Source organism: Physella acuta, unplaced genomic scaffold (assembly GCF_028476545.2).
Source record: "Physella acuta isolate Inbredline_101_S28 unplaced genomic scaffold, ASM2847654v3 ptg000523l, whole genome shotgun sequence".
Classification (NCBI taxonomy): domain Eukaryota; kingdom Metazoa; phylum Mollusca; class Gastropoda; family Physidae; genus Physella; species Physella acuta.
Genome location: NW_026732042.1, coordinates 63475 through 91458, shown reverse-complemented (window position 1 = coordinate 91458; position 27984 = coordinate 63475). Strand labels below are relative to the sequence as shown.

Below are 27984 nucleotides of genomic sequence, written 5' to 3'. Positions count from 1 at the left end.
TGCTCTATGTTACTATAAACAATAAAATGTGGAAATAAAAATTTTAATGAAATACTGTATGAAACTGTAGACAACATTAAATCATAAAATGTGAGGGGGGAAAAAATCACGTAATGTGAAATGCTCTATGTAACAATGACAAGACAATCACCAACAAACATAAGCCTAGACTGGCCCTGGCCACGTATGCTGCGTTGAAGTATGGACAGTAAGGACACTGGTAGGACCCACATACAAAACAGATGTTCATCAGGAAAAGGTTCTGCACTGTGTATAACCTGGTCCTGTGCATACCTGGACAAGGGGAGAGAATACAAACGTGAACACAGTTTAATATGAAAGGGACAGTTTTGGGTATTAGAAAGTTATAGGTAATTTTATTTTAAATCTATCTCTTGAATATCATGTAATTATTTGGGATGTAAATTTAGTTGTAAGTATTATTTCCTTTATTATTACTATTATTTAAAATTTTAACTGGTCAGGGAAACAACTAGAATATTTCAATTAGATATTACACTTCCAATTATTATAGATATATATATAGAATAAAGATTTGTCTCCCTTCCTTTTTAAAACCTACATGGATTTATCTATTGAGAAAATTCAAGCTTTAAATAAACCGGGAGTGATCTCCCCTAAACTTTCTCGAATATTCTTATATAAAATAACAGGGGATGGAAACTCGGGCTATAGACATGATTTTTAATCCATTTTTACTTTCTCGTATATACGTAGTATAGAGAAAGTATTGTAATCGTGCAAAAAAAAAAAATCGAGATTTTTACAAATCTCGACGTTTTACACCTCACTGATACGGAAAAACATAATTTTGCAATCTTGTCCGTATGTCTGTGTGTGTGTGTGTCTGTGTGTCTGTCCGTGTGTAAACACGATAACTTGAGTACCGTTACAGCTAGGTTGATGAAATTTCATATATAAGTATTTTATCAAAATCGTAGATCCGTATCAACTTTTGAGCGATTTCCGATAACCGGAAGTGGTACTTTTCCTACTTTGAATTTTTTAAAAGCCTATAACTTGAGTACTATTTCAGATAGATAAATGAAATTTCACATGTAAGTAAAAGATCTAATTCTCTACCTTCTGTTAAATTTTGAGTAATTTCCGTTGACTGGAAGTAGTAATTTACGCTACTTCCGATTTCTCAAAAAACTAATGTAAATTTTAAAAGTACTAATAATATTGCGCACTAATATGCGCTTTTTTTATTTGCGTTCACTTGGTGTGCAATTAATTTGTCTACGAGATTTTATTCTATTTTTAAAACTTTAAGTATTTAAAATGGATTAAAAATCATGTCTATAGCCCGAGTTTCCATCCCCTGTTATTTTATATAAGAATATTCGAGAAAGTTTAGGGGAGATCACTCCCGGTTTATAAATACTTAAAGTTTTAAAAATAGAATAAAATCTCGTAGACAAATTAATTGCACACCAAGTGAACGCAAATAAAAAAAGCGCATATTAGTGCGCAATATTATTAGTACTTTTAAAATTTACATTAGTTTTTTGAGAAATCGGAAGTAGCGTAAATTACTACTTCCAGTCAACGGAAATTACTCAAAATTTAACAGAAGGTAGAGAATTAGATCTTTTACTTACATGTGAAATTTCATTTATCTATCTGAAATAGTACTCAAGTTATAGGCTTTTAAAAAATTCAAAGTAGGAAAAGTACCACTTCCGGTTATCGGAAATCGCTCAAAAGTTGATACGGATCTACGATTTTGATAAAATACTTATATATGAAATTTCATCAACCTAGCTGTAACGGTACTCAAGTTATCGTGTTTACACACGGACAGACACACAGACACACACACACACAGACATACGGACAAGATTGCAAAATTATGTTTTTCCGTATCAGTGAGGTGTAAAACGTCGAGATTTGTAAAAATCTCGATTTTTTTTTTTTGCACGATTACAATACTTTCTCTATACTACGTATATACGAGAAAGTAAAAAAAAGAGGGAGACAAAGTTTTTAGTTGTGTATATCTAAAAATACTGAAAAATGTAATAACTAAGTGAAATATTTTAGTAAACAATGAATAATGTATACTATTAATAAATTACTTCTAAAATAACATTAAAAGTGTAGCATCTCTTTTTCCAATTTAATGTGTAAAATTTCTAAATCAGGACTTTGGCAACTAATTCATCATATTGTGTATAATATAAACTTTAAAAATTAAATAGATAAAAATATTTTTATGTTTCCTCATACCTGGCTCATAATAATCATAAACTCTAATCCTATGTTCTCTGGTAGTGTTTGCAATGGGATACCACCGGTCACCTCTAAAGTCAACACAGGTTTTACTTTGATCCAGCTGAAAGTTAAAAGACAGTGAAATTTTTGTCAAGTTTTTTGCTTGTTTTAATTGAATTTATATAAACTTTTTAAAAGCATCTATTAAAATTATTCATAACATCGCATGCAAGTTATTAAATTATTATTTTTTTTATTAATATGTATTTATAGATTATCAAAAATAAAAATTTTATTGAAATTTGTAAAAAAACAAAATTATATCATACAAAAACTTTTTTATTTATATATTTTAATAATATGAAATATCTCAATTGAAAAAACTTGATTATTGAAAAATAATTTGACAGTAGCCTAAAAAATTTCAGGATAAATGTGTTGATTTTAAAAATACAAATATTTTTTCCCTCTGTGTAAAAGATTAAACACATACAAGTAAAACAGAAAACTTATGTATTCAATGTACTCACATAGTACACATAAAGCAGAAGTCAAACTTTGTGTCATTACAATAATCTCACATAGTAACATAAAGCATAAATTACCCTTGTATCATAACAAAAAATTCACATAGTACACATAAAGCATAAGTTACCCTTCGTATTGCAAAAATAAACTCACACAATAAAGGTAGAAGACAACATTTGTATTGTAATAATGGACTCACATAATCAAAGTAGAAGACAACACAACCTTCATATTGTAACAATGGACTCACATAATCAAATAAGAAGACAACATTTGTATTGTAACAATCAACTCACATAATCAAAGTAGAAGACAACCTTCATATTGTAACAATCAACTCACATAATCAAAGTAGAAGACAACCTTTGTATTGTAACAATGGACTCACTTAGTAAAAGTAGAAGACAACCTTCATATTGTAACAATCAACTCACATAATCAAAGTAGAAGACAACCTTCATATTGTAACAACTCACATAATCAAAGTAGAAGACAACCTTCATATTGTAACAACTCACATAATCAAAGTAGAAGACAACCTTCATATTGTAACAACTCACATAATCAAAGTAGAAGACAACCTTCATATTGTAACAATCAACTCACATAATCAAAGTAGAAGACAACCTTCATATTGTAACGATCAACTCACATAATCAAAGTAGAAGACAACCTTCATATTGTAACAACTCACATAATCAAAGTAGAAGACAACCTTCATATTGTAACAACTCACATAATCAAAGTAGAAGACAACCTTTGTATTGTAACTATGGACTCACATAATCAAAGTAGAAGACAACCTTTGTATTGTAACTATGGACTCACATAATCAAAGTAGAAGACAACCTTCATATTGTAACAATTTACTCACACAAATTAGAAGACAACCTTCATATTGTAACAATCAACTCACATAATCAAAGTGGAAGACAACCTTTGTATTGTAACTATGGACTCACATAATCAAAGTAGTAGACAACCTTTGTATTGTAACTATGGACTCACATAATCAAAGTAGAAGACAACCTTCATATTGTAACAATGGACTCACACAAATTAGAAGACAACCTTCATATTGTAACAATCAACTCACATAATCAAAGTGGAAGACAACCTTCATATTGTAACAATCAACTCACATAATCAAAGTAGAAGACAACCTTTGTATTGTAACAAGAAACTCACATAATCAAAGTAGAAGACAACCTTCCGACCGTAAAACTCAGCTCGCTTGAGGTTGGGCACCACCCTAGACCTGACGTAGGACCTGAGTGTGTCGTTCATGACAATGAAACCTGTGGGGATGTCCACTTCAAGGACAGCTAGGCCAGAGGTCAAACTTCTCTCTGTGTACAGCCAGCTGGAGCAGACAGAGGATGTCAGGGTCAGTCATTTTTATTGAATAAATGAGCAGATAAAAGTAAAATTTTAAGAATATTGTGGTGATGTAATGTGTATGAAAGGTGAATACGTGGAACGGGTCACTGCGTGTGTGTATGTAGCATGTAGTGAGACGCGAGGCCGGGTGTGTTGACGTGTATGTTGTTGTACGGAGTGAACGAGGGTACACATTGTTCTAACTATATGTTTTATAGATTTAAAAAATCACTTTACTATATAATGTTCTAGCTATACATAAGTCTTGTTAAAGTTTTGTAGATTAAATATCCTAATTCCATCAATCAGTCTATCTACAACTCAGAGAATTTAAATTTTCAAGGAAGTGATTTTTATTATTCTACTTACATTTATTATAGATTAAAAAATCATGTTTCTTTACAATGTTCTATCTATAAATAAGTTTTGTTAAGGTTTTGTACATTAAGTATCATGTTTTCAACAATTAGTCTATCAACAACTCAGATAATTTAAATTTTCAAGGAACTGATTTTAATTGTTCTATATTTATTATAGATTAAAAAATCATGTTTCTTTACAATGTTCTATCTATAAATAATTAATGTTAAGGTTTTGTACATTAAGTATCATGCTTCCATCAATTAGTCTAGCTACAACTCAGAGAGCTTAAAGCTCATGATTCTTAGCTCTTGACCTTCACCTGACACAGGAAGTAAAGAGCATGATGGAGTCGTTGCGTCCTGACCAGCTGGTCTGTATCTGCACATCAAAAAACTGGATCAGATCCTCATCCGGTTTATTGTCGTAGTGCTGCTGTGTTTTCATCAGTTCTTCATACTCAACGTTAGCAGTGACAGTCAACTGGAAAAGTTACAACTGTCATGAAAGTTGATAGGAAACACAGATATTCTTTTCAAACTTCATTAATGAATGTAAAATATGTTCTCAGAACTTTTTTATGAATAACTAACTAGAAAAGTTTAACAAAAAACAGAAATATGAAGCTTATCATGCAGATTTTTAAAACTTATAGTAATTAAACTATAATTAAAATTTGTTATTCTGTTGCGATTGAGTTTTCACTGATTAAATTATAAAATGTCAGCTAAAATTTATTCATCTCAAATTTTTAAAAAACCCGCAGGAAACATAATTTAAAACAAATAAATTTTCTGTAATTTCCAACATTTCTTAAATCTCTATTTTATAAAAACAAAACAAAAAATGATTGTACAACCTGTAGCATGGCACGACCAACACCTTGAGCTGTTGGGATAACAAAACCGTACACTCCATCCATTGGCAACTAGCAAAATGAACATTAGAGAGTTACAGTTATCTGATATATTGAGTCTTAGAGTGTTACAGGTATCACATATGTGGAATTACATGTTTATTATTAAATAAAAAAGAATTTTAAAAACAAACTTTTTAAAATGAATAACTTTGTTGGTGTGCAGCACTTTAAAAATCTGGTAATATAATTAACTAATATCAAATTGCACAGAGGTTTTTTACACTTTTTCAAAAACTGTAATAAACGTTGAATACCTAATGCTGGTCCACCTTATTTATGATTGGTAAAATAAAACACATTTGTAAAAATGTTGCCGTTTAGAGAGGGGAGGGATAGTGTAGATAAAGTGTGACATCCTATTAATAGGGTAGGGAAAGGGGTCTGTTTTTTTGTGTCAGAAGATGATGGGGATAGAAGACCCCTTTCATGGAATAATGATATTGTTTTACTTATAATGTAGAGAAACCCTGCATCTCAAGAGTGATATATATGTATTATACTTAATGAAAAATGATGATAAACATCCAATACTGCTTACAAATATTCTGCGCAGGTCAGTGAAACTATTCTGGGCAACCTGGATCACTGACTGCCAGCCTGCCGAGCCCATGGACTCTAAAACAACTGACAGATCAAACTCATTTCTGTTGAAATCCTGTAAGGTGTATCTCCATAGTGCTTCCATGGCAACAATAGTATCCTGCAATTCACATTATTTATTACATGTTATTCCAGTTTATAAAAAATTCAAATTCATAATAATAACTTAGGAAGTTCATATTCTTCAAAGGGAAGGTACTTTATTTCTTGTTTGTGTTTGCTTTTGTATAAAGATAGAGTATTTTATCATTAAAAACATGCAAATTACCAAAGTCTAGAGCAGATATATTTATAAATAACAACTGCAATGCTTTCAACTTAACCTTGGATATTTATATAGAAAATAATCTAGATGGCTTTTATTTAAGTTGGAATAGCAATATAAATTATAAAAATAATAAACATGAAAAAAGATGCAAGTGTATTACCCAAAAAAATCAAGGTGCAAAGCCATGGGTTTGTTGAAACCACATTTTTACGGATGTAAAATTGATGCAGCAGTATTTTCTTGATGTTAAAATTTATGTGATTGAATTTATTCTAATCAAACCAAACTGCCTTGCCTGTGTGGATGAAAATCCTCCAAAAGAATTTCTCATGGTGTTTATCCAGGCCATGCTCATGTCCCTCTCTATCTTGCTGTCCCTGTCCGCCATGATGTGGGCCATCAGGGCATAGGCCGTGGCCTGAACAGCGTAGGCATCATTGAGAAGTTCTTGCCTGGGCATGAGGTACCTTACATTGTTTTGTATAGCAGTGGGGTTCTCATACACCAGTTGGTCAGCAAAGTAAGTGAAGTCAGCTGTGTGTTGAGTTAATACCAGAATATGAAATTTAACTTGAAAAGGTTTAAAAATCTGGCAAGTATATTCATATAATATAAACTTTAAAAAGAAAGTAGCTTCTTTAATATTCAATACACAATTGTTAGTCAAATCTGATTTTTTTTTTTTTTCAATTTTGACACATAAATAAACTAAATCTAAATGTATGTTTAAAAATCTGGCAACAAGCTAATTTAAGAATAAAGGCTTTATGATTTAAAAAAAATTCCTCACTCTTGAATAAAAGAGAAAAAGCAATTAATTAAATAAAGATTTAAAATTCTCAAAACATATTTTAAAAACTAACAAGTATATGCTTTGTATTTTTTAAAAAAAATCAGTATCAACCACACCAATGTGATGACTTTTATCTGACTTACAGTCATTCCGCTTCAGGCGCCAGAGGTCATTGACAATGCTGTGGCTAGTGGAGCTCAGGGACAGGGCGTAAGCTGTGATGGCCATGAAGAAAATGTCATCCTGACCCAGCTGGTTCCTCTGCCGCTGCAGGAAGTTTGCTGCATTTCTTTTAGCGGTCTCCAGACATGGAACTGTGCCCTGCACACAAAGGTGGTAAAAGTTAGCAAGTTTAACCAAAAGACTAGATGCTGCTTTAATTAGGTAATGTGTGATATACATATGTTAATTAAGCATCTATTGTGTTTATAAATACTTATACTTTCCAGTCAACCCTCTTCTAATTTGTATCAAGAAAATTCAAGATTTACTTCTCATGCCAAATACTCTCTAAACAATTATATAAGCTATTAATTTGTAATTATTTATATTATTCATTTCATAATGATTTCTAACAAGTCCTAACATCTTGAAATACTTTAATCCTGTGATTAGCTCCCATTAGTTCTAACATCAAGAACATTCTCAGTATTTTCATTTGTAGTTAACTCCCTTTAAGCTCTCACCTTTGTGAAGTCAGTCATCTCATAGAGAGCTATAAGCACATAAGCTGTTAGTGGGATTGTGTGCGTTGTCATGACACTGGACTTCATATCTTTCAATGACGCCTGGTGAAAAAATAACAAAAGATGGTAAATTATTGAAATATTGGGTCATTGTAAAGAAAATGTAAGGTTTTTTTAGTTGTTTTTTTATCTTTTGGTGAAATATTTAATTTTAATTTTTTAAAATCACTTGCTTCAATCATACAAACAAAATATGTTGATAGGCCTACTTATAGATAAAAAATTTAAGTCCCAGCCAATCTGTTGTAACACAAAAAAACTTTTACAATTTACAAAATATATGTATTAAAAAACAGACAATAATATCCATCATCATCATTTTCCATCCGTGAGCCACCAACTGCATATCACCAGAGTTATCTGTCCTAAGCCCTTCAATGCAGCCCCTGCCTCAAGTTCAAATCCCTATGTTTTTTGGGACAGCCTTATTCTCAACTGACTTGGGGTTTAATTATAATCATCAAACACAAAAGATTTACCATCTTCCTGTCATAGGCAATCTCATGCTCAGAAGGTTCAAAAGCTCCAGTGGTTGTGTTCTGTCTGCTACAGATGTAGTTGACAATTTTACTGACAAACACCTGGGGTATGTACAGGTCCTGTTCCCAGTCCCCCACATCCCCTGCCTTAGCCAGATTTTTTCCAACAAAAGCTGTCAACCTGCATTATAGAAAAATTGAGGGTACATTTTTTTAATATATAACTAAATATTATAGCACTAGCAACTTTTATTTAAATAATGGAAAAAAAAGGAGTCTGGTTACTTTTTTTTTTAAATGGACCATGTTATGATGTGTTTTATTATGGTATTTTAGTGCAAATGTATATTGGTACTTCTTCTTCTTAATCCCGTTTGTGCCCAAGACACATGGGGCAGATGAAGTAGAGTTCATCTGATTCATTGACCTCTGCATATGAACGGATAGTGTAGTCAGCACTATGCCCAGCCACCTTTGATTCCCTAACGTAAGTTAGGTACCCATCAGAGCTGGGTGGACTCCTGGACATTCCACTGATTTGAACCCAGATTTGAACTCGAGACTCTCGGGTTAGCAGTCTAACTCTCTACTGCTAGGCCATGCCATCCTCATATATTGGTACTAATGTATAAAATAGAACCATGACACTATATGTAAGACTCTAACATTTTGTGTTGCTGTGGAGAAAAAGGTTAATTTACTTTTTGTCTAGGTGCTTATAGTAAGAGGAAGTTTATCTAGGTTGATGAGTAGGAAAGAAGTTACAGTTAAGTCTACAGTGTTTGAATCGAAAGTCTGAGTTCAGTCTAGGTGTTGTGAGAAAGAGGTTGCCTCAACAAGGTGATCAAAGAAGTCTGGCATACGTCTCTGAACAAGAAAGATGTTTAGTTGATGTAAATCATCCAAATGACTATGTGAGAATAAACTTCAGACTAAGCATAGCATCCTATCAAGTGATTGTTTGTATGGATGTTTGGCTAGTTGCATTAATATCCTCACAGTCCTAACAGACCCACTAATTTAATGTTACCACAAGCTAGAGTGTTCATCATCCCTGAACATTCTAAAAGATCCGTCAGCCGCGTTCATGTAGCCCAGCATTCTCTGCAACGCTGAAAGAGCAATCGGAGGGGGGGGGAGTATTTTTTAAATATTCAACCAACACAATAACGAGGTGTATTTATACTGTGCTTAGTTTATGTCCTTGGTTAAATGGTACTGAAAAATTTTGGTCTCATAAATTTTCTGGACATTTAAAATTTACTCCTTATATCAAATGTTTTTTTTCTGAAATTCTTGATTAGCTTCCCTTTAACTGACTTGCCTCTCTTACCAATAGCACCTAGCCTGCATCTAATTAACTGTCCCTAAACAAAATTGACTCCTTTATTAATTAACCAACACTTAAGATCTGTATAGCTTCCCTGTAGCTAATTGGCCTTCCTTCCTAATTACATCTAGCCTACACAAAGATCTCATTGGCCTCCATTTAATTGATTTATCTCCCTTATCAGTAATATATAGTCTCCCCTTAATTGCCAACTCCCACCCCTATATTTGATTTATCTCTCTTACCATATATAGTCTCCCCTTAATTGCCAACTCCCACCCCTTTAATTGATTTATCTCCCTTACCATATATAGCCTCCCCTTAATTGCCAACTCCCACCCCTTTAATTGATTTATCTCCCTTACAATATATAGCCTCCCCTTAATTGCCAACTCCCACCCCTTTAATTGATTTATCTCCCTTACCATATATAGCCTCCCCTTAATTGCCAACTCCCACCCCTTTAATTGATTTATCTCTCTTACCATTAACTTATAGCCTCTCCTTAATTGCCAACCCCCACCCCTATAACTGATTTATCTCACTTACCATATATAGCCTCCCCTTAATTGCCAACTCCCACCCCTTTAATTGATTTATCTCCCTTACCATATATAGCCTCCCCTTAATTGCCAACTCCCACACCTTTAAATGTTTATCTCCCTTACCATATATAGCCTCCCCTTAATTGCCAACTCCCACCCCTTTAATTGATTTATCTCCCTTACAATATATAGCCTCCCCTTAATTGCCAACTCCCACCCCTTTAATTGATTTATCTCTCTTACCATTAACTTATAGCCTCTCCTTAATTGCCAACCCCCACCCCTATAACTGATTTATCTCACTTACCATATATAGCCTCCCCTTAATTGCCAACTCCCACCCCTTTAATTGATTTATCTCCCTTACCATATATAGCCTCCCCTTAATTGCCAACTCCCACCCCTTTAATTGATTTATCTCCCTTACCATATATAGCCTCCCCTTAATTGCCAACTCCCACCCCTTTAATTGATTTATCTCCCTTACAATATATAGCCTCCCCTTAATTGCCAACTCCCACCCCTTTAATTGATTTATCTCCCTTACAATATATAGCCTCCCCTTAATTGCCAACTCCCACCCCTTTAATTGATTTATCTCTCTTACCATTAACTTATAGCCTCTCCTTAATTGCCAACCCCCACCCCTATAACTGATTTATCTCACTTACCATATATAGCCTCCCCTTAATTGCCAACTCCCACCCCTTTAATTGATTTATCTCCCTTACCATATATAGCCTCCCCTTAATTGCCAACTCCCACCCCTTTAATTGATTTATCTCCCTTACCATATATAGCCTCCCCTTAATTGCCAACTCCCACCCCTTTAATTGATTTATCTCCCTTACAATATATAGCCTCCCCTTAATTGCCAACTCCCACCCCTTTAATTGATTTATCTCTCTTACCATTAACTTATAGCCTCTCCTTAATTGCCAACCCCCACCCCTATAACTGATTTATCTCACTTACCATATATAGCCTCCCCTTAATTGCCAACTCCCACCCCTTTAATTGATTTATCTCCCTTACCATATATAGCCTCCCCTTAATTGCCAACTCCCACCCCTTTAATTGATTTATCTCCCTTACCATATATAGCCTCCCCTTAATTGCCAACTCCCACCCCTTTAATTGATTTATCTCTCTTACCATTAACTTACAGCCTCCCCTTAATTGCCAACTCCCACCCCTTTAATTGATTTATCTCCCTTACCATATATAGCCTCCCCTTAATTGCCAACTCCCACCCCTTTAATTGATTTATCTCTCTTACCATTAACTTATAGCCTCCCCTTAATTGCCAACTCACACCCCTATAACTGATTTATGTCCCTTACCAATATTCATCTCTCTCAAAACCCTCTTTGTCTGCCCCATCTCCAGCTGGTTGGATGACCTCATAAACAGGAGAGCCAGCAGATTGTAGGCAAAGTTGAAGGTCACCATCTCCCCACTACCATAGGGCCTGTACAGAATATTTTCTGCATTGAGATAATCCTCAAAGAATCCGGGAGTGACCACATCACCTTGTAATTAGGAATAGAAAAAAAGTATCAGTTTATGTTGATTGTAAACTTTAGTTTTAAGATGGTTATGATCTTGTTAAATATTATAACAACTGGGCAATCATAAATAGTGCCTACTATTTTTAAAAATTGTGATCTAAAAACTGCATTTGTTCAGCTATATTTTTAAAAAAATGAAAAATGAATGGCCCTTATATTTAGACCAACAAATTATATAGCCTAGTTTGCATAGAATGAATCAAAGTAATTAAAAAATATCACAGTTTATTTTTTCAAAAATATTTTTAAGTAAAATAAATGATTTTACAGGCAAAATTCAAATTGTTAAATTACATGGTTGCTCCAGTATTAAAAAAAATAATTTTAATTTAAAAAATAATTGTATAGATCCAACTGTCCTATAGCATAAAATGAATTAAAATCATTTTAAAGTATTAAAATGTAGGGTTTTTTTTAAATGAAAAAGAATTCTCATTACCAAAAACGGTGTTCATTCCTTTTGGAGACTGGGGAACATACAGATTGAGTCTGTATTCTGGCTTGCGAAAATACTCCGGCACATTGACCTTAAACTGGGGTATGTCAATGGAGGGGTATCTGATCAGATCTATCAGGTAGGGGGTGTGGAAGTAATTCTGGACCCCATTAGGCTGGTGAGAAAATAGCAGGCACGGGATATGTAATTAGATAAGATGAGAATCTTGAAAAACATGTAATTATTGTGAAATCATGGTATTGTAAACATTTGCACCTGTACTCTTGCTATATTTTCTTTATAGCTTCTTGGATGTACCTTAATTTTGAAACAGCTATACCTTCATTATGTCTTCATTAGTCTTTCACTTTTTCTTTTTCATTTTTTCTTCATGTCTGAACTTTATCTTCAATTTATTAAAGTATTTTTTAAAAGTACTTCTTATCTATGAATATTGTATAAACTTCTTAGTTTTCAAAACAGCCTAGACTTTGTCTAATAAGAGCCATGTCATTATTCTTAAATTTTTATTATATTATTCTACATGCAACAATTTTTCACAAATAATTTGATTCCAAACAGTAACCAAAATTATGATAAATTAATCTTGTGACCCACCTTCATGTATATTTCTAAACCCCAACAGTAACAATAATGATGCTACAATGATATCTTGACCCACCTTCACATACATTTCTCCAACATATTCATCTTTCACCATAAAGGAGGTGGCAGAGACGCGGAAGGTCAGTTTATCTTTTCTAAAAGTCTTGGCTGGAACTATGGGCATGTAGATATCCTGGGAGTCACCTGGCTCAAGCTGCAGATACAAGACAGAATTTAATTCCTAAATCACAATGTAAACAGTACTTGCAAAATAAATGGAAAAAATGATTCATTCTTTTAAAAAAATAAGTGTGCAAAAAAAATTGGATTCCATATTAACTTATTTTTAACCAGAATTTTGAAAAAAAAATTCATGTTTCTGCTTTGTAAAAATACTATTAAAATTGTATGTACAAGAATAGCCTAACTTATAGGAACTATAGTCTGGATAGTCTGGTAATTGCCATAAAAGTTATTTGATGGTCCCCTTCTAATATTGGAATATAATCTACAGCTTATGAACACATACTTACAAAGACTAAGGTTTAGTATTCCAAAACTTACAAAGAATATAGCTGGTTAGTAACCCTACTTACAAAGACTATAACTTATTAGTCCCCCTACTTACAAAGACTATAATTTGTTAGTCCCCCTACTTACTATAACTTGTTAGTCCCCCCCCCCTACTTACAAAGACTATAGTTTGGTGATCTCCTTTATGAGTGGTGGGAGAGTATGAGGTCACATAGCCCATTTCTCCAACTGTGACGAATTCTGTGTCTTCACCAGCATGCATTGTCACCAGAACCTAACACAATTAGATCGCTCATTAAGTAAATTTCTATAATAAAATGTATTCATCTTAATAAATAAAAAATTGTAAATACCGAGGTTGGTGATTGATAAAAAAAATCAACTGGCCAGATTTTTTTTTTAAAATGTAAAAAAAAAACCTTGAAAGGTAAAATTTCTAGCAACATGAAAAAAGAAAAAATTGTGTCTGTTCATCAAATTAATTGTCCTAGACATTTGCATAAAAATAACCAAACTAAATATTTCATCTATATTTTAGTTTTATAAATTCAAGACATCCAAGTTGGCTAAAAAATTCATTTTTACAAACTAATTTATTTTAATTATAAAATATTCATGGCTAATATTCCTACCTAAATAACATATTTTTGTGCATCATAAACTTTGTACATTTATGAATAAATTGTTTATGTAGCATGTGATGAAACTAAGAGTAAATTTTTCATGGACACAAATGTAATGTTACCTCCATGTAATCATCCTCATGCCAGTTGTTGAAGACTGTCACCCTCACCCCAACCTGTTCTCCCCACACAATATATTTAGGATGCTCCACTTGAATGTACATGGCCCTTGTTGCATCATACTATCCAAAACAACAATGATCTTTATGTCAGAAGTTAAATAAATTTACTTTGGTGGAATTGTTTGGTCCACTTTATAAAACAGTATTTTTCATACTTTGCATCAACTAATGACTAATAATTATTGTTATATGTATCTTTGATGATACTTGTCTCCCTTTGATTATCGATAGCCCAGTAAACTTTGTTTACATTTTACTTAGAGGCAGTGCTTTACTTAGAGCAGTGTTTCTTCTAGACTTTTAACTCCAGGGGGGGGGGGGGGGGGGGGGGCACCTTAACTTTTCAGGGGGGGAGGACTAAAATTTCTGGGGAGAGGGGCAGACACTGTTAAAAGTATATATTTTCTATATAAATTCCATTTCATTCGGGGCGCTAAGAGATGCCTGGAAGAAACTCTGACTTAGAGCATTTGACTACGAGTCCAAAGGTCTTGAATTCAGATCTATGTTCAGGCTTGTGTCTATAGGACGTCCCTGTGTCCACTCAACTTTTGCTAATGTACCTGACTTACATTAGCAAAAATAAAGGCAGCTGGACTGACCACACCATCCCTTCATATACAAATTCAAGAAACACATGAACTCTACTTCATCTGCCCAAATGGATCGCTAAGTCTAAAGAGGAACATTACTTGATAACTAGCAGATCTAATATATCAATTAACCTACCCTGACTGGCCTTTGCATGATACCCAAGCCAAGTTCCTGACTGATAGAGATGCCATTGATGACCCAGGTCAGTGGGTACTTGGGTACCTCTACACGGAAATCAACTCGACCATCTGGTCTGATAAAGAAAGAATTATTACTGCAGCATGCATATATTTTTTTTAATTAATTAATTTAATTATTTACTTATATATATATATATATATATATATATATATATATATATATATATATATATATATATATATATATATATATATATATATATATTTATAGGCTATGTATAAATTTTATAATATTTACAAAAAGAGAGAATATGAAAACCAATTTATTAATCAATGGTTAATGATGTAAATACTTGACAAAGATTTCCTGCCAGGCCCAAGAGCTGTTGTCATAGTAACGCATCACCCTGCTGACTCTCTCCATTGGTGATTTAAAAAGGTAATTTTTTTCCTCATAGCTACCTGCCAACAAATAACAAAACATTCTTGGGTTTAAATACCAATAACAGTTTACCCCGAGAAATTGTTTGCATTGAAATGGAGATTTATTTTAGACTTACAAACCTAAAACCTTATAAAAAGAACTTTAAAAAGTGTGATGGGGGTAGGGGAGATTTTAATTAAATTTAACAGAAAAAAAAAACTGGACAGTAGATAGACTTACAGCCCCATTCATCAGCTCCATCGTTGGGACAGCCATCAAACTGACCATTGCACCTCTGTTCTGTGGTGAAGCACTCAGACTCAATCCCAGAGAAACATGGATACTGCCCGATGGCCTGGTTACAGGAATTTTGATCTGGTATAAAGAGAAAGTTTGAGATTTGTTCCACTTTTGAAAGAAAATTTGAAAAAAAAATTAAGAGCAGAGATTTATCTGATGTGACTGGAGGACATCCCTGAGTCCACCCAGAGATTTATCTGATTTATTTAACCTGCAAGCTAATCCATTAAAGCAAAATTAAACCTAAGGACAGGGCTTATGATTAATTCAATAACATGCAGTCCTGTAAATAACAAATTAGGGCCAACGTCATGGATTCTGATTTATATAACAGAATATAATCATAAAGCAACAAGTAACCTAATTGCTGAAAGTGAAATAATTTTAATACAGTAAATGGCCTATCCTGTACTGCTATTTTTTAAAATTAGTTTAATTTTCCTAAATAAATAAAAATTGGTGTATTTGTAGTCCAGTTTTTTTTTAAAGTACAAATCAAATAGTAAATATGTTTTTAAACTTGAAGCTATTTAATTTTCTGTTTGAATTTTGCTAAATTATTGTGGGTTTGGGACCAAAAATTCTTCAAAACACTGATTTAACAGTATGCTAGTTCCCATTCTTTGCCTGGTATTTTAAAAAAGCTACACAATTGGCCAGCAAAAACACTTGAGTTCAGTTCCAGATCTCAATCTAATTGGTACCTGTCTCTAGTTGGAGAAAGTAAATGTGGCTGGCAATAGTGTCTTTATGTGTTTAGGTTAAACTTATCTGCTTTAAGGGCCATCAGACACATGGCAAAAACAGCGTGGTTGGATTGTAGAGCTAACCACTACTAACACAAACATCTTGAGTTCAAATCCTGGGTTTGAGTCTGTAGGAAGTCTCTGAGTCTACCCAGCTCTTATGGGTACCTGATGCAAGTTATGGTAAGTAAAGGCAGCCGACCAAACTACCCCTTCATATGACGAGGTCTACTTCATCTGCTCTAGTTTCAAGAGGGTAACTCGCCGTAATGTAAATGTCACCACAACAAAAAACTGTCTAACATTGCTTAATTTACAAACTTTATAACTGGATAACAAAGGAAAAAAAACCTGTTCTAGTGGTATATCTGAAACTGGAGCAAGTTAATTTGCCATAAGTTTTGTTTTATTCCTTATAAAAAAAAACATGTAAGTTTTTAATTTACTCACTTGGTAGTCTGATGACATCAGCATCGGTCAAAACCAGTAGCCCAGCACTCTGTTGGATGAGATTTATTTCAAGCAATTACAAAACATGTTTTATCAAGACTTCATTGTAAATGCAGTGTAACAAAGTCAATTTATAATTGGATTTATATAGTTCAATAAGATATAAATTCTTAATATAAATTTTTCTTAGATAACTATTAGAGTGGAAAATTTTCTTTTGCAGTGCTCAAGGTGGTCTCAAAAAGAAATGTGTATATTTTTTTATTTTTAAATATATCATCATCTTTTCCAGTTCATGCCTAAGATACATGGGGCAGATAAAATAGAGTCCACCTGTTATAATGATCTAGATATATAACATCATCATCATTTCCCGTTCGTGCCCAAGACACATGGGACAGATGAAGTAGAGTTCATCTGCTTGAGAGACCTCAGCATATGAAGGAATAGCTTGGTCAGTACTATGCCCAGACGCCTTTGTTCCCTAACAAGAGTTAGGTACCCATCAGAACTGGGTGGATAAGGATGTAAAACAGACTCAAGCCAGTATCAAAACTAGAGACTTTATCAGTCATTAGCTCTACTACCCAACCACACCGTCCCTTTTTAAAATAATTAGTCGAAGGTAAAATACCAAAAAACTAAGGATGGAGACAAAAAGATTAAAAGATTTACAAGAGACAAAAAGATGAAAAAACTTACCAGCAGTGTGGTGTTAGCATCAATGCCGTAGTCGGTGCCGTGAAAGAACCTGTACTCGTAATCTGTGTCACTCACCCTCCACAGGTGTCTGTAGCTGCTGTTGGCTAGCTCATCGTAGGTCAAAAGTTCATCAATCAGCTGTTTCAGACATGTTTGGTGTCAATTTTAGTTTTAAAGATTGTAACACAATAATGGTAATAACGACTATATATGAGTATCCTTTTTCAAACATTGAAATTTTAATGTTCAGATACCAATATTAAAAGTTGAAAGCACAATAATTTTAAAGTCATCCATGTTAAATTGTTTGTATTTTCAAGTCCTCTAAGTTTTTTATACTGCTAGACTACACAAAATATACAAAACTACAAAAAAACATGTACAATATTACACAAAACCATTACAGAAGCAAACCTTTAGAACTCATCTAGACCCCAAAGCCTAATTCATTAAATATTTAAAACTGGTTTAAATTTATAAATTTACATTAGAATAGTGGTTCTTAATCATTTTGGAGGTATCAAACCCCACCAGTTTCAGATGCGCATACACTGAACACTTCTTAACAGTTCTATCATCCACACTGACAAAATCTAATCATGAATCGTATGAGTCAGATGTGTCTTGACCTCCACCTAACCCCTGAGACTGAACACACAGGTAAAGAACCACTGCCTTAGAAACTCTTACTTTATTCTCTGTAATGCCATCACTCATGCCCCGACTGTACAGGTCCAGCAACATGCCACTGAAGGCCACATAGGACCCTGGGTCAGCTTTAGCATTGAACTCTATGGTGTTCCTGGTGAAATCTTTTCCTTGGTTGATCCCCAAAGAGACCTGAGAGATGTTTGATAAACAAGTTCCTTATTATATACATACACGATACGTTTTAGGCAACAAGTTCCTTATTATTTACATACATAATAAGTTCCTTATTTGTTGAACACATGATAAGTTTCAGGTTACATGTTACATTGGTGACAGGGAAAATGATCTCAGGACAAATGATCTAAGGACGAAAGGTCTCAGACAAATGATCTCAGGACAAATGATCTCAGGACAAATGATCTCAGGACAAATGATCTCAGGACAAATGATCTCAGGACAAATGATCTCAGGACAAATGATCTCAGGACAAATGATCTCAGGACGAAAGGTCTCAGACAAAATATCCCAGACAAAATATCTCAACACAAAAGATATAATTTTTTAGCCATGAGATATTTTGTCTGAGATATTTTGTCCATGATATCTTTGTGATCATTTCTCATGGAATCGCGTTGTGTGATTTGATATGCCAGAAGCTTTTTTTAAATTAAACTGAGTTTTAGCTGTCCTTTTTTTTTTTGTAAGTTGCAATAAAAATAGGTCACAGTACTTAAGCTACAGATTTGCTACAAGTTTCTGTATCAAATAGCAATTAGTAATTATTTTTAAAAAAACTTGCAAATCTTTTTTTTTGGGGGGGGGTTGATTTGTGATATTAATTTATCAATTTGTGGTGGAGCTCTGACATTTAGTGTGATGATGTGCATGGAAGGGGGGGGGGGGAGAATAGTCCAAAACTGTTTGAAATTATTATTGTACTGTATAATCCCCACAGCAAAAAAATAAATAAACAACTCTCTATTTAAATTACCATTTTGTGACTAAGCACCCCCACACCACTGCAAAATGCTACTTAGACGATTAATAAAAACATAAGTTACCTAATAATAAGGCACATTTTTAATTGCAAAAAAAAAGTCAAATTTATTGACCAACTATTTGATTCTAGGACAGTGTGGTTATAGGATGGCATGGTCCAATTGTAGAACATACAACTGCTAACCCGAAAGTCTTGAGTTGGAATTTGGGTTCAAGATATAAAACATGCTTGGCCCCACACTGCTGACCATACTATACCTTCATATGCTAAGATTCAAAAGGGAACTTAATTTTTTTTTTTTACTTTTACCTGATTCTGACGGGTGCCGTTAACAAAAAAGCTGAGCACATCTGACACGATTTCCTCCGGCTCCCTCAGGAAGTAGACAACAAGACGAGCTGTGGGGACCATCTCTCTAGACAGGGATATGGAGAAAGTTTTCTGTCTGGAGGTCATCTCCAGCTCGTCACCTATGATAACATTACTCTGTGCCACAACCTGGGGAACATTACAAGTCATAGAAGGCTTGAGATGTTACATTATAGGAAACTTTGTAAAAGTGAGGTTACTCTAGATATTTGAATAAAGGGGTTGGTTATGGAACTTGATGAAAGGGGGTTAGTTCAGGAAATTAGACAAAATGGTCAATCCTGAAAACTCAAAAAGGGATTATATTCTGAGAATTTTACAAAAGAAAGTTAAAACTTGAAATTAACTTGGGTTAATTCTGTTAATTTTGTAAAAACAATTTAATCTGGAATCTTGAAAAAAATTGTAATTTATGTTGGAATCAAATTATGTCCACATTCTGATAAATTTATAATATCTCCACAGCTCTAACTTATAGAACATTGTTTAACCTCAATTTATTTATACAACAATATATAGTTTGATTGTGAAAAATTATTATAAGGGTTAATGATCCTAAATAACCTATATAAAATATGCAATGTTGCCTTAAAAGAAGTCATCATAGATGTAATAACAATATAAATAAACTCAGAGGTGTAGCGAGGGGGGGGGGGGCAGGGGGTGCGGACCACACCGGGTTACACCATTTAGGGGGGTGACACCAAGGCAAAAAATAGCAAAATATATAGAGAAAACTTTGAAGGGGGTGCAAATCGAAAGTTTGACGGGGGGTGCAAATCAAAAGTTTGTCCCTGGGAAGCGTCGCTGCGCCTCTGGGGGGTGACACCATTAAGTGTCACACCGGGTGACACCCGACCTCGCTACGCCACTGTATAAACTAACAGTGAATTTAATTTTAAATGAATGGTTTTAAAAAAAACTTATCAAAATATATTTAAAATCCCGAACTTCTTTAACAAGCTAAAAGAATGAGCAATTTATAAATAAATAAACAAAGAAAAATAACTGATAGATTAAAAAATTCTTCACCTGATAAAAAATTTTTGGAACAAAATGGCTGACTGTAACATGAAAAACCATGTACTCATTAACCTACAAATAAAAAAAAACAAAGATATTTCAAATAACCTATTTTTTTTTACTTTAGTAGAGATTATTTTAGTTATAATACATAATCATTTTTTTTTTTATTTTAATGGTTAAGTCCTATAAGTAAAAGTTTTAAAAAATTTAGTATGGACTGAAATATATAGTACCTGAGGGTCAAAGGTTGAGGTAGACACAGATATATAAGTATTTGTAGGTGAGTAATATTTGGTACCCAGCATCTGAATGGTTTTTGTATTGCTGTTGACAAAGTTGGGGTTTACCATGGTCTTCAAGGAAAGTGTTTCACGGGGGTCATGATAGGAGGCCTGGTTAGATGAAAACAAAAACAACTGATGAATACAGCATTCAATAATTCAATGAGACATAACATAACATCAGCCTGACAAGTCACAACCAACCCCAAAGATATCAAGCCCTCTACTGTATGAACAGTTTCACCCTAAATCCTAGATTGTAAACCTTAAATGTAAAGCACATGACCTACCAAGTGCAAACGTCTTCCCCTTTAGATGTCATCCATCAAGAACCCCCCCCCCCCCGCACAGTTACAATATGACCAAAGCCTCATGTCCATTCCCCCATCCTAGACCTGAAGCCCTCTACTAAATAACCAAAACCCCACTCACCCCCCCTGCCATCCTTAGGCACATGACCTACTAAGTGTAAACTATTGCATTAGATGTCAAGTCTTCTACTTTGACCATCATCCAACGGCATATGAAGGGATAGTGTGGTCAGCACTATGCCTTTACTTTCCCTAAAGTGACTTAAGAGGTACCCATCAGAACTGGGTGGACTCAGGGATGGTCTACTGACTTGAACCCAGATTCTAACTCAAGACTGACTGGTTAACAGCCTAGCTCTCTACCACTAGGCCACTCCATCCCTCCCAACCCCATAGCTCAAACATAAAACCCTCAACCCTGACACTCACAGTGATTGAAAACCTCGTCACGTGGAAACCTAAAAATAGATCAAACTGTGCAATGCCATCTATGACAGTCCTGGTCTGTGGGCTGTTGGCAGACATGTCCAGCTGGCTGCCCATACTGGACACAGTGGGGACAATGGTCACTGACCCACCGTTGGTCACTGGTCTGCCATCATATTGAGAAACAGCCACCTAACAAAATAAGAGTTAGCAAAATGTGCTTTATTTTATCATTAATATTATTTTTCTTTGAAAAAACCTGGAAAAATTGTGCTAGTATTGGTGTATAAACAGATAATTTTGATAATTATTTTTTTTATTGTTTTGAGTTATTGTCAAACTGTTTGGTCTGTTAAATATGAAATGACAATCTAAATTTCTGAAACTAGCAGATGGTGCAAGCTTGGCTTGTTAACAAGTAGCTGTGAAAATTGGGTTACAAGTGCTTTAGACTAAAATGTATGAAAGCAATTTTATAGTTTAATATTGGTGTAAAATTTTACTAAAAAAATGATATATAAAAATTGAAACAGAACACCATTATTTATATTTAACTATTTTTACTTCTGCTATTGAAACTTTTCTAACTTTTAAATAAAAATAAAATATTTCTAAACAGTTTACCTGAACAATTTCTTGTTATTAATTAAACAAGTTTCGTAATAATAAAAAAGTATTAAATAATATAACAACAGGGCTTTTCTTAAATACCCGACTTGAAATAAATCTTTTCATCAATTAATTTACAACTGATCATCTTAAAGAACAGAATAGATTCCATTTACCTGAACCCTCAGTGTGGAGCCGGGCTTGAATGTCCTGATGTTCCCCCCAACCCACTTGAGGCTGACCTCGTTGTCAAACAGGAGAGTTCCAGCCCAGCCAGTCCTGTTGAGCCCAGAGTACCAGTCCGTGATGTTGGCAAAGAAGACGATTTCAGCATTGACCAGGGATGTGGTTTCCCCACCTCTTTTGGCTATCTCCATCAGCTCATCCTTTGTCCATGTAAAATCTATTCGACCTTTGAACTGAAAAAATTATTATTATCTTTAATCCATGTAAAATCTGACCTTTGACCCAGGGGTCGGCGTGGTCGAGTTGGTAAAGCTCATGGTTGCTAAACCGAAAAGTCTCGAGTTCAAACCCTCAGGCAGATGAGGCTCATTAGCTGGGGACAGCCACTCTTCTAGGAGAGACAACTCCAAAATTAAACAACTGCTGCCTTGTAGTTTGTTCTTGGTTGGACAAAGGCTATGGAAGCAAATCCAAAAAAGAAAAGCAGGCTGAAATTGGAGTCAATGGCCTCAATGGCGCATAACCAGTTGACACGTAACGCTTAATTGTGTTGGAGGCGCTGTCAAGTTGGCAAAAAGCTCATGGTTGATAAATTTGAACAAAGTCTCTAGTTCAAACCCACTGGCAGATAAATCTAGGTCCCCTTCAACACTAATAATTAAGAACGAAGAAGAAGAAAGAAGAGAGATGACCTTTGAAATGAAGAAAATTTGGTTATCTTTAATCCATGTAAAAATCTATTCAACCTTTGAACTGAAGAAAATTTGTTATCTTTAATCCATGTAAAAATCTATTCAACCTTTGAACTGAAGAAAATTTGTTATCTTTAATCCATGTAAAAATCTATTCAACCTTTGAACTGAAGAATATTCATTAACCTTAAGCCATGTAAAATTTATTTGACATTTCAACTTGAAAATGTTATTTCATTACCGAGTTTTTTTTCCTACACGTGGATAGCACACATGTCGTAAATGTAAACGTGGTCTTACATAGTTTTCCGAAGCTATATTCAACAATATTTACTTACATAGTTGACAAACCTGTACTCATAAGCAAAGTACAAGTGGTAGTCCTGTACAGGTATGTTTCTCATCTCTCTGTACGAGGGCACCTCTAGCGGCACCCCTGAATGCTGTTTGTTTGGATTATTCATGGCATCGTGATAAGGTTTCTCCCAGCCCCTGGTGGCATTCCATATCTCCTCCCTCGGGATGAAGAAAGCTGTGAGGGATGCATTGCCCACGCAGGGGCGTCCACTTGTGTGGCTATAGATTAATAATTAAAGTATTACACACTATTACACAGTTGTTAGTGTATCTATATATATAATTCTCTTCTGGGAGCCGTTAGAAAACAAGCTGCAAGTGCGCCTTTGCAGTCCCTTCTCTTCCTCTCTATCACTATCACTACCACCCCCACCCCACCCCCACATGATCTGGTGAGCTGTGGTTCACTCTAAATGTTTACAAATCGTAGAGACGGGTTTGTTGACGGCTATTAGGGGGGGGTGTAGGGTGGGGGTTGGGGGAAAGGGGGGGGGGTTAGTGTTTTAAAGCAAATATTTTCAATGGCAGCATTGGTACTGTCGAATTCACAAATTATGAATTACTGAAAAGTAGAAAATAAAACAACTAAATAGCGGCGTATGATACGCCGCGGGTCAGCTCGTTTTTAGAATTTTTACTAGGCTGCTGTGACTTATAATTTTAAAATGAGAATTTTTTTTTTGAAACCAATGGCAAAAATTAATAATTTGTTTTATAAATTATGAACTTTTATAAAACCAAGGGGTAATAATTAATATTTGTACGATTTTTTTAAATCAAGGGGCAATAATTCACAATTATTTTTTTAACAATTTATTTATTGGGTTGTTTGGTCAGTAATAAAAGTTAGATGTAAGAGTAAGTTTTTAAAAAAAACAAAATTTAATTAATTGATACATTATAATTTCTCAATCGTGTTTAACATTTCTGAACATTTATCTAACAAAATACAAGATAAAAAAAATAAACTAAAAAATAAACAGCTAACAAAAATACAAAAAAGAGAGATCACCCACTTTGCTAGAACAACACCATGAATCACTGTTGTAGCATTATCCATTACATATGCTGGCACAGAAACATTAACATCAAATCGAGGCTCCCCTAGGATAAAAATACATTACACTTTCACTCAACAAAAAGCAGATCCATGCAGTACATTAAAAACTAAGTCAAATGCCCAAGTTATAATCCAGCATATCTAAATAGTATCAATTTAGTTACCCAGAGAAAGTAAAAAACAATAGGTAACTTTCTTACTGGTAATACCCCCACTTGATTGTTAATGCTACTTAATAATACTAGATCTAGGTGTTGAAAAAAAACCCACTTCACTCTAGATACTCTAAAATCTTTAGATAAGCCAATTTTGTTTAAACCTGCAGTTTAAAGGGAAATAATTCATTCACTATTCTATTTTTCATTTATTTTGACATTATTAACAAAACATTAAACATTTTATACTTAATGTTATTTTTTCTGAATTATCAAATATACTTCAATAGCTAATAAATAATATAAATACTCACAAAATTCTTCAACAATAAATGGCCTTCTGTAAGTAAATCCCTGTAAACAATATAAAATTTAACCTATCTGTAAACTAGTAACATAAAATATAAATTAAATAACTGTTTCGACAACCTTCTTTTGAATTGAATTTTAATATGTTTATATTAGCTCTGATAATTGATTATTGTAAATCTGAAATGAAAAATGTAGCCTAATTGAATATTTTTATAATTTTAAGCCAAATATACATTATATGCTTGTCTTACAAAACCATATTGTGCAATAATAAGAAAAAAAAATTTTAAATGAAATTGAAACAAATAACTACTAACCGGTGCATAACAAATTGACATGTAAAATACTTAATTGTTTTGAAGGGAATTCCTTCCAATACTAGAATTAAGAATGAAGAAGAATAAAGAAGAAAACTAACAAAACCATCCACACGAATATTCCATGTCCCGTAGTTGGGCTGGTCAGACAGCTGGAAACTTTCACTGACAATTCCTCCTGCGTTGGTTTGTAAACTCTGCCATCTTTTCACAGCCACACCTGTTGGGTCCTGAAATACATGTTTAAAAAATATTCTGGTGTAATATAGTAAATTATCTATTGGAGATATGAATTCATCAATCATTGATTCTCAAAATATTTTTTAAATGTCTGGATTCTTATGTAATATAATGGATTATAGAAGATCCTCCATCATTGTTTATGGATTGTGAAGTTTTGAAGTTTTGTTGACTGATTAAATAACCCACAACTTGATCGCCTCTTCTTACACAAAAATAACTTATTTACATCTTTTATAGGACCAGACTTACCTCCACATAAATAATGAGATTTCCATACTTGGGCATTAAGTCAGGACGGACTGGTATCACTCTGAAATGAACTGTTTTAAAAAAAATATTAATTGACCTATTTCAATGTGCTAGTTTAGCTTACTTACTTATATACCATTTAGTAGTTGAATCAATGCAATTATTGATGTGGTATATCAAAAAGTATATTTTTAAGATACATTTTTTTATACTTTTGTAAATTTTAACAAACTATCTTTCGCAAAAGCTGTTTTTTTTTCTTTAATTTTTTATAAGCAATTTTTATTTGCTAATGGAGGACCTTTAAAACAATTTTAAATTTACATAGAATATCAGCAAATGAAAAAAAAATGTATGCAATCATGTTTTACCCATTTGTTCTTGCTTGTAAATAGGCTTGCTCATCTGTATAAAAACTGAGGCGTGTTTGGGTGTAAACTCAATGTCCGTCTCATTGAAAAACACATTTCCACTCACTCTCTCATCCAGTTGACCTTCAACCCTTAACCTGTACTTGCCAAACTCTGCATTTGTTGGCATCTTCAAGAGTGACAAATACAAATCACACATTACAGGAATGGGAGTATTGGTAGTACTAGTGTCTAACAATGGACTCTTCTGACATAAAGTGTGTTGGGTTGTAATTTCAGGTTCAGTGTTGGGGTCATAAATTAGGGTTACGGCTACTGTTGGACTTGGGTTAGGGTTTGGGATAAGGTTAGCGTTGACATTAGCCAGTTATATATTTATCTTACTACCAATAATCTAAAAAGATTCATCATAGTGGAAAATTATTAATTGACTGTGACTAAATCGAACTCTGAGGATAAAGTACACTTAAGTTAAGGTAGTAAATGGCCTTGACGTTTTTGTTTTAAATTGAAACAGATGAACTTTACTTCATCTGCCCCATGTGTCTTGGGCATGAACAGATGATGTGAGATGTTAACATTTTGCTAAAAACTTGAAAATTTTAAATAACGGCTCACCTTTAGTTGCATGAGTCGACTGGAAGGGCGCTCAAACTTTAACACACTACTTGCATATTCTCTATCCCCTTGGAGAACAGATATGCGAACGTTGATTGCATTTTCTCCATATTCCATGCGCAAGATGGTAGCAAACACCTGGAACACCTGATCTGCTCTGATCCTCCTGGGCGCCATAATCATGTAAATGCTGAAAGATTATCATAAAATGTAATATAGTTTTTTTTACCAGAAATTTTATTTTAGGCTTTAGTATTTTCAAGTCCGTTGATTTAAATGACATGTATACAAGGCTGTTTAATAATTTGTGAAATACTTTTTAAAAAATTGTCTTAAGATTTAGAATTTAAATTACAAATTTTAGTTAAAAATAAAAAACATTTTGAGGCATTATGATAAACTTTCTACAAGAATATATAAATATTTTTTATAGTCTGTGAGATGCAGCTATGAAGAGATGTTATTCAAACAAATGATTATTATAAAAATTTAGCTGGTTAAAAAAATAAAACAATCATTTAATTTAAAATAATGTATAAAAATTAAAAGAAAGCCCTATATTTTCTTATAAAGTTTAAATTTTCTAAAAAAATAATAATCAGGAAGTAACACAATATTGGCTTTAGAAAATCTCTAATTCCTGTGAGTGAATTAATCAATGTTAGTTCAGTTGATAGCTAAACTTTTCATGTGTAAAAATAAAAACAGATGGTGCTATACTTACGGGGGTCGGCCAAGGCCACATCCCGCAACATTATCAACTAGACAGTGGTCAATCCCCACCTGGCCTACTGATGCTGGCACAAACAATGTCAATATAAAAACAATGGCATACATGATTAATTTAAACGATATTAAAAATCCACTCCTAGAATTTTTGTATTAGCACAACCGTCTCAAAAAGTTAGAGCCAATTAACATTTTAATTTTCAAGACAATTGATGCCGTCAATAAAAGAAATATATGAAACACTTTAAAAAGGATGAGAAATAACTTCTTTCCGCCATTTTTTCTACATGACCTCAACTGATAAAATTAATTTTACATTAGTTGGACTGAGTCTTTAGTAATATTTTACTTGTTTTATCAAATGGTTACTGTAAAACTTAGATGTTTTGTGGTAAAATTGTATTTGTCTTATCAAATGATTACTGTAAAACTAAAAATGTTCTGGGGCTTAAAATAATTATTAAATTCATTGATAGTAATAAATCTTGTTGTCAGCAATATTTTATGTTCATGAATTAGTAGACAAAT

At 33.6% G+C, this 27984-nt stretch overlaps 1 protein-coding gene across 1 annotated transcript; it reads right to left on the bottom strand.

Moving 5' to 3' along the window:
- Positions 1–27774, bottom strand: LOC131945093 (alpha-2-macroglobulin). Its single transcript, XM_059306081.1, has 35 exons — positions 27452–27774; positions 26728–26917; positions 26110–26278; positions 25739–25809; positions 25348–25476; positions 24932–24971; positions 24419–24506; positions 23384–23621; positions 22344–22586; positions 21562–21750; positions 20774–20932; positions 20547–20609; positions 19455–19643; positions 18185–18334; positions 17495–17632; positions 16793–16841; positions 15537–15671; positions 15226–15334; positions 14868–14985; positions 14079–14198; positions 13491–13607; positions 12876–13013; positions 12197–12368; positions 11530–11718; positions 9342–9423; positions 8312–8492; positions 7773–7874; positions 7230–7407; positions 6589–6827; positions 5964–6125; positions 5366–5434; positions 4829–4989; positions 3955–4129; positions 2254–2359; positions 1–294 (listed from the first exon to the last, which is right to left on the bottom strand). The coding sequence occupies exons 1-35, from the start codon at positions 27562–27564 to the stop codon at positions 107–109; spliced, it is 4959 nt and encodes a 1652-aa protein (XP_059162064.1). The 5' UTR covers positions 27565–27774; the 3' UTR covers positions 1–106.
- Positions 27775–27984: the final 210 nt, after the last annotated feature.

What these genes read in the sequence shown, in the direction of transcription:
- LOC131945093 (XM_059306081.1), bottom strand. Translation starts at nt 27,564, where the DNA reads ATGTATGCCATTGTTTTTATATTGACATTGTTTGTGCCAGCATCAGTA. An exon ending in GTCGACTCATGCAACTAAAG is followed by an intron (nt 26,279 to 26,727) that starts GTGAGCCGTTAT and finishes TCACTCTTGAAG; the next exon opens with ATGCCAACAAATGCAGAGTT. An exon ending in TGGCAGGAAATCTTTGTCAA is followed by an intron (nt 14,986 to 15,225) that starts GTATTTACATCA and finishes TTTCTTTATCAG; the next exon opens with ACCAGATGGTCGAGTTGATT.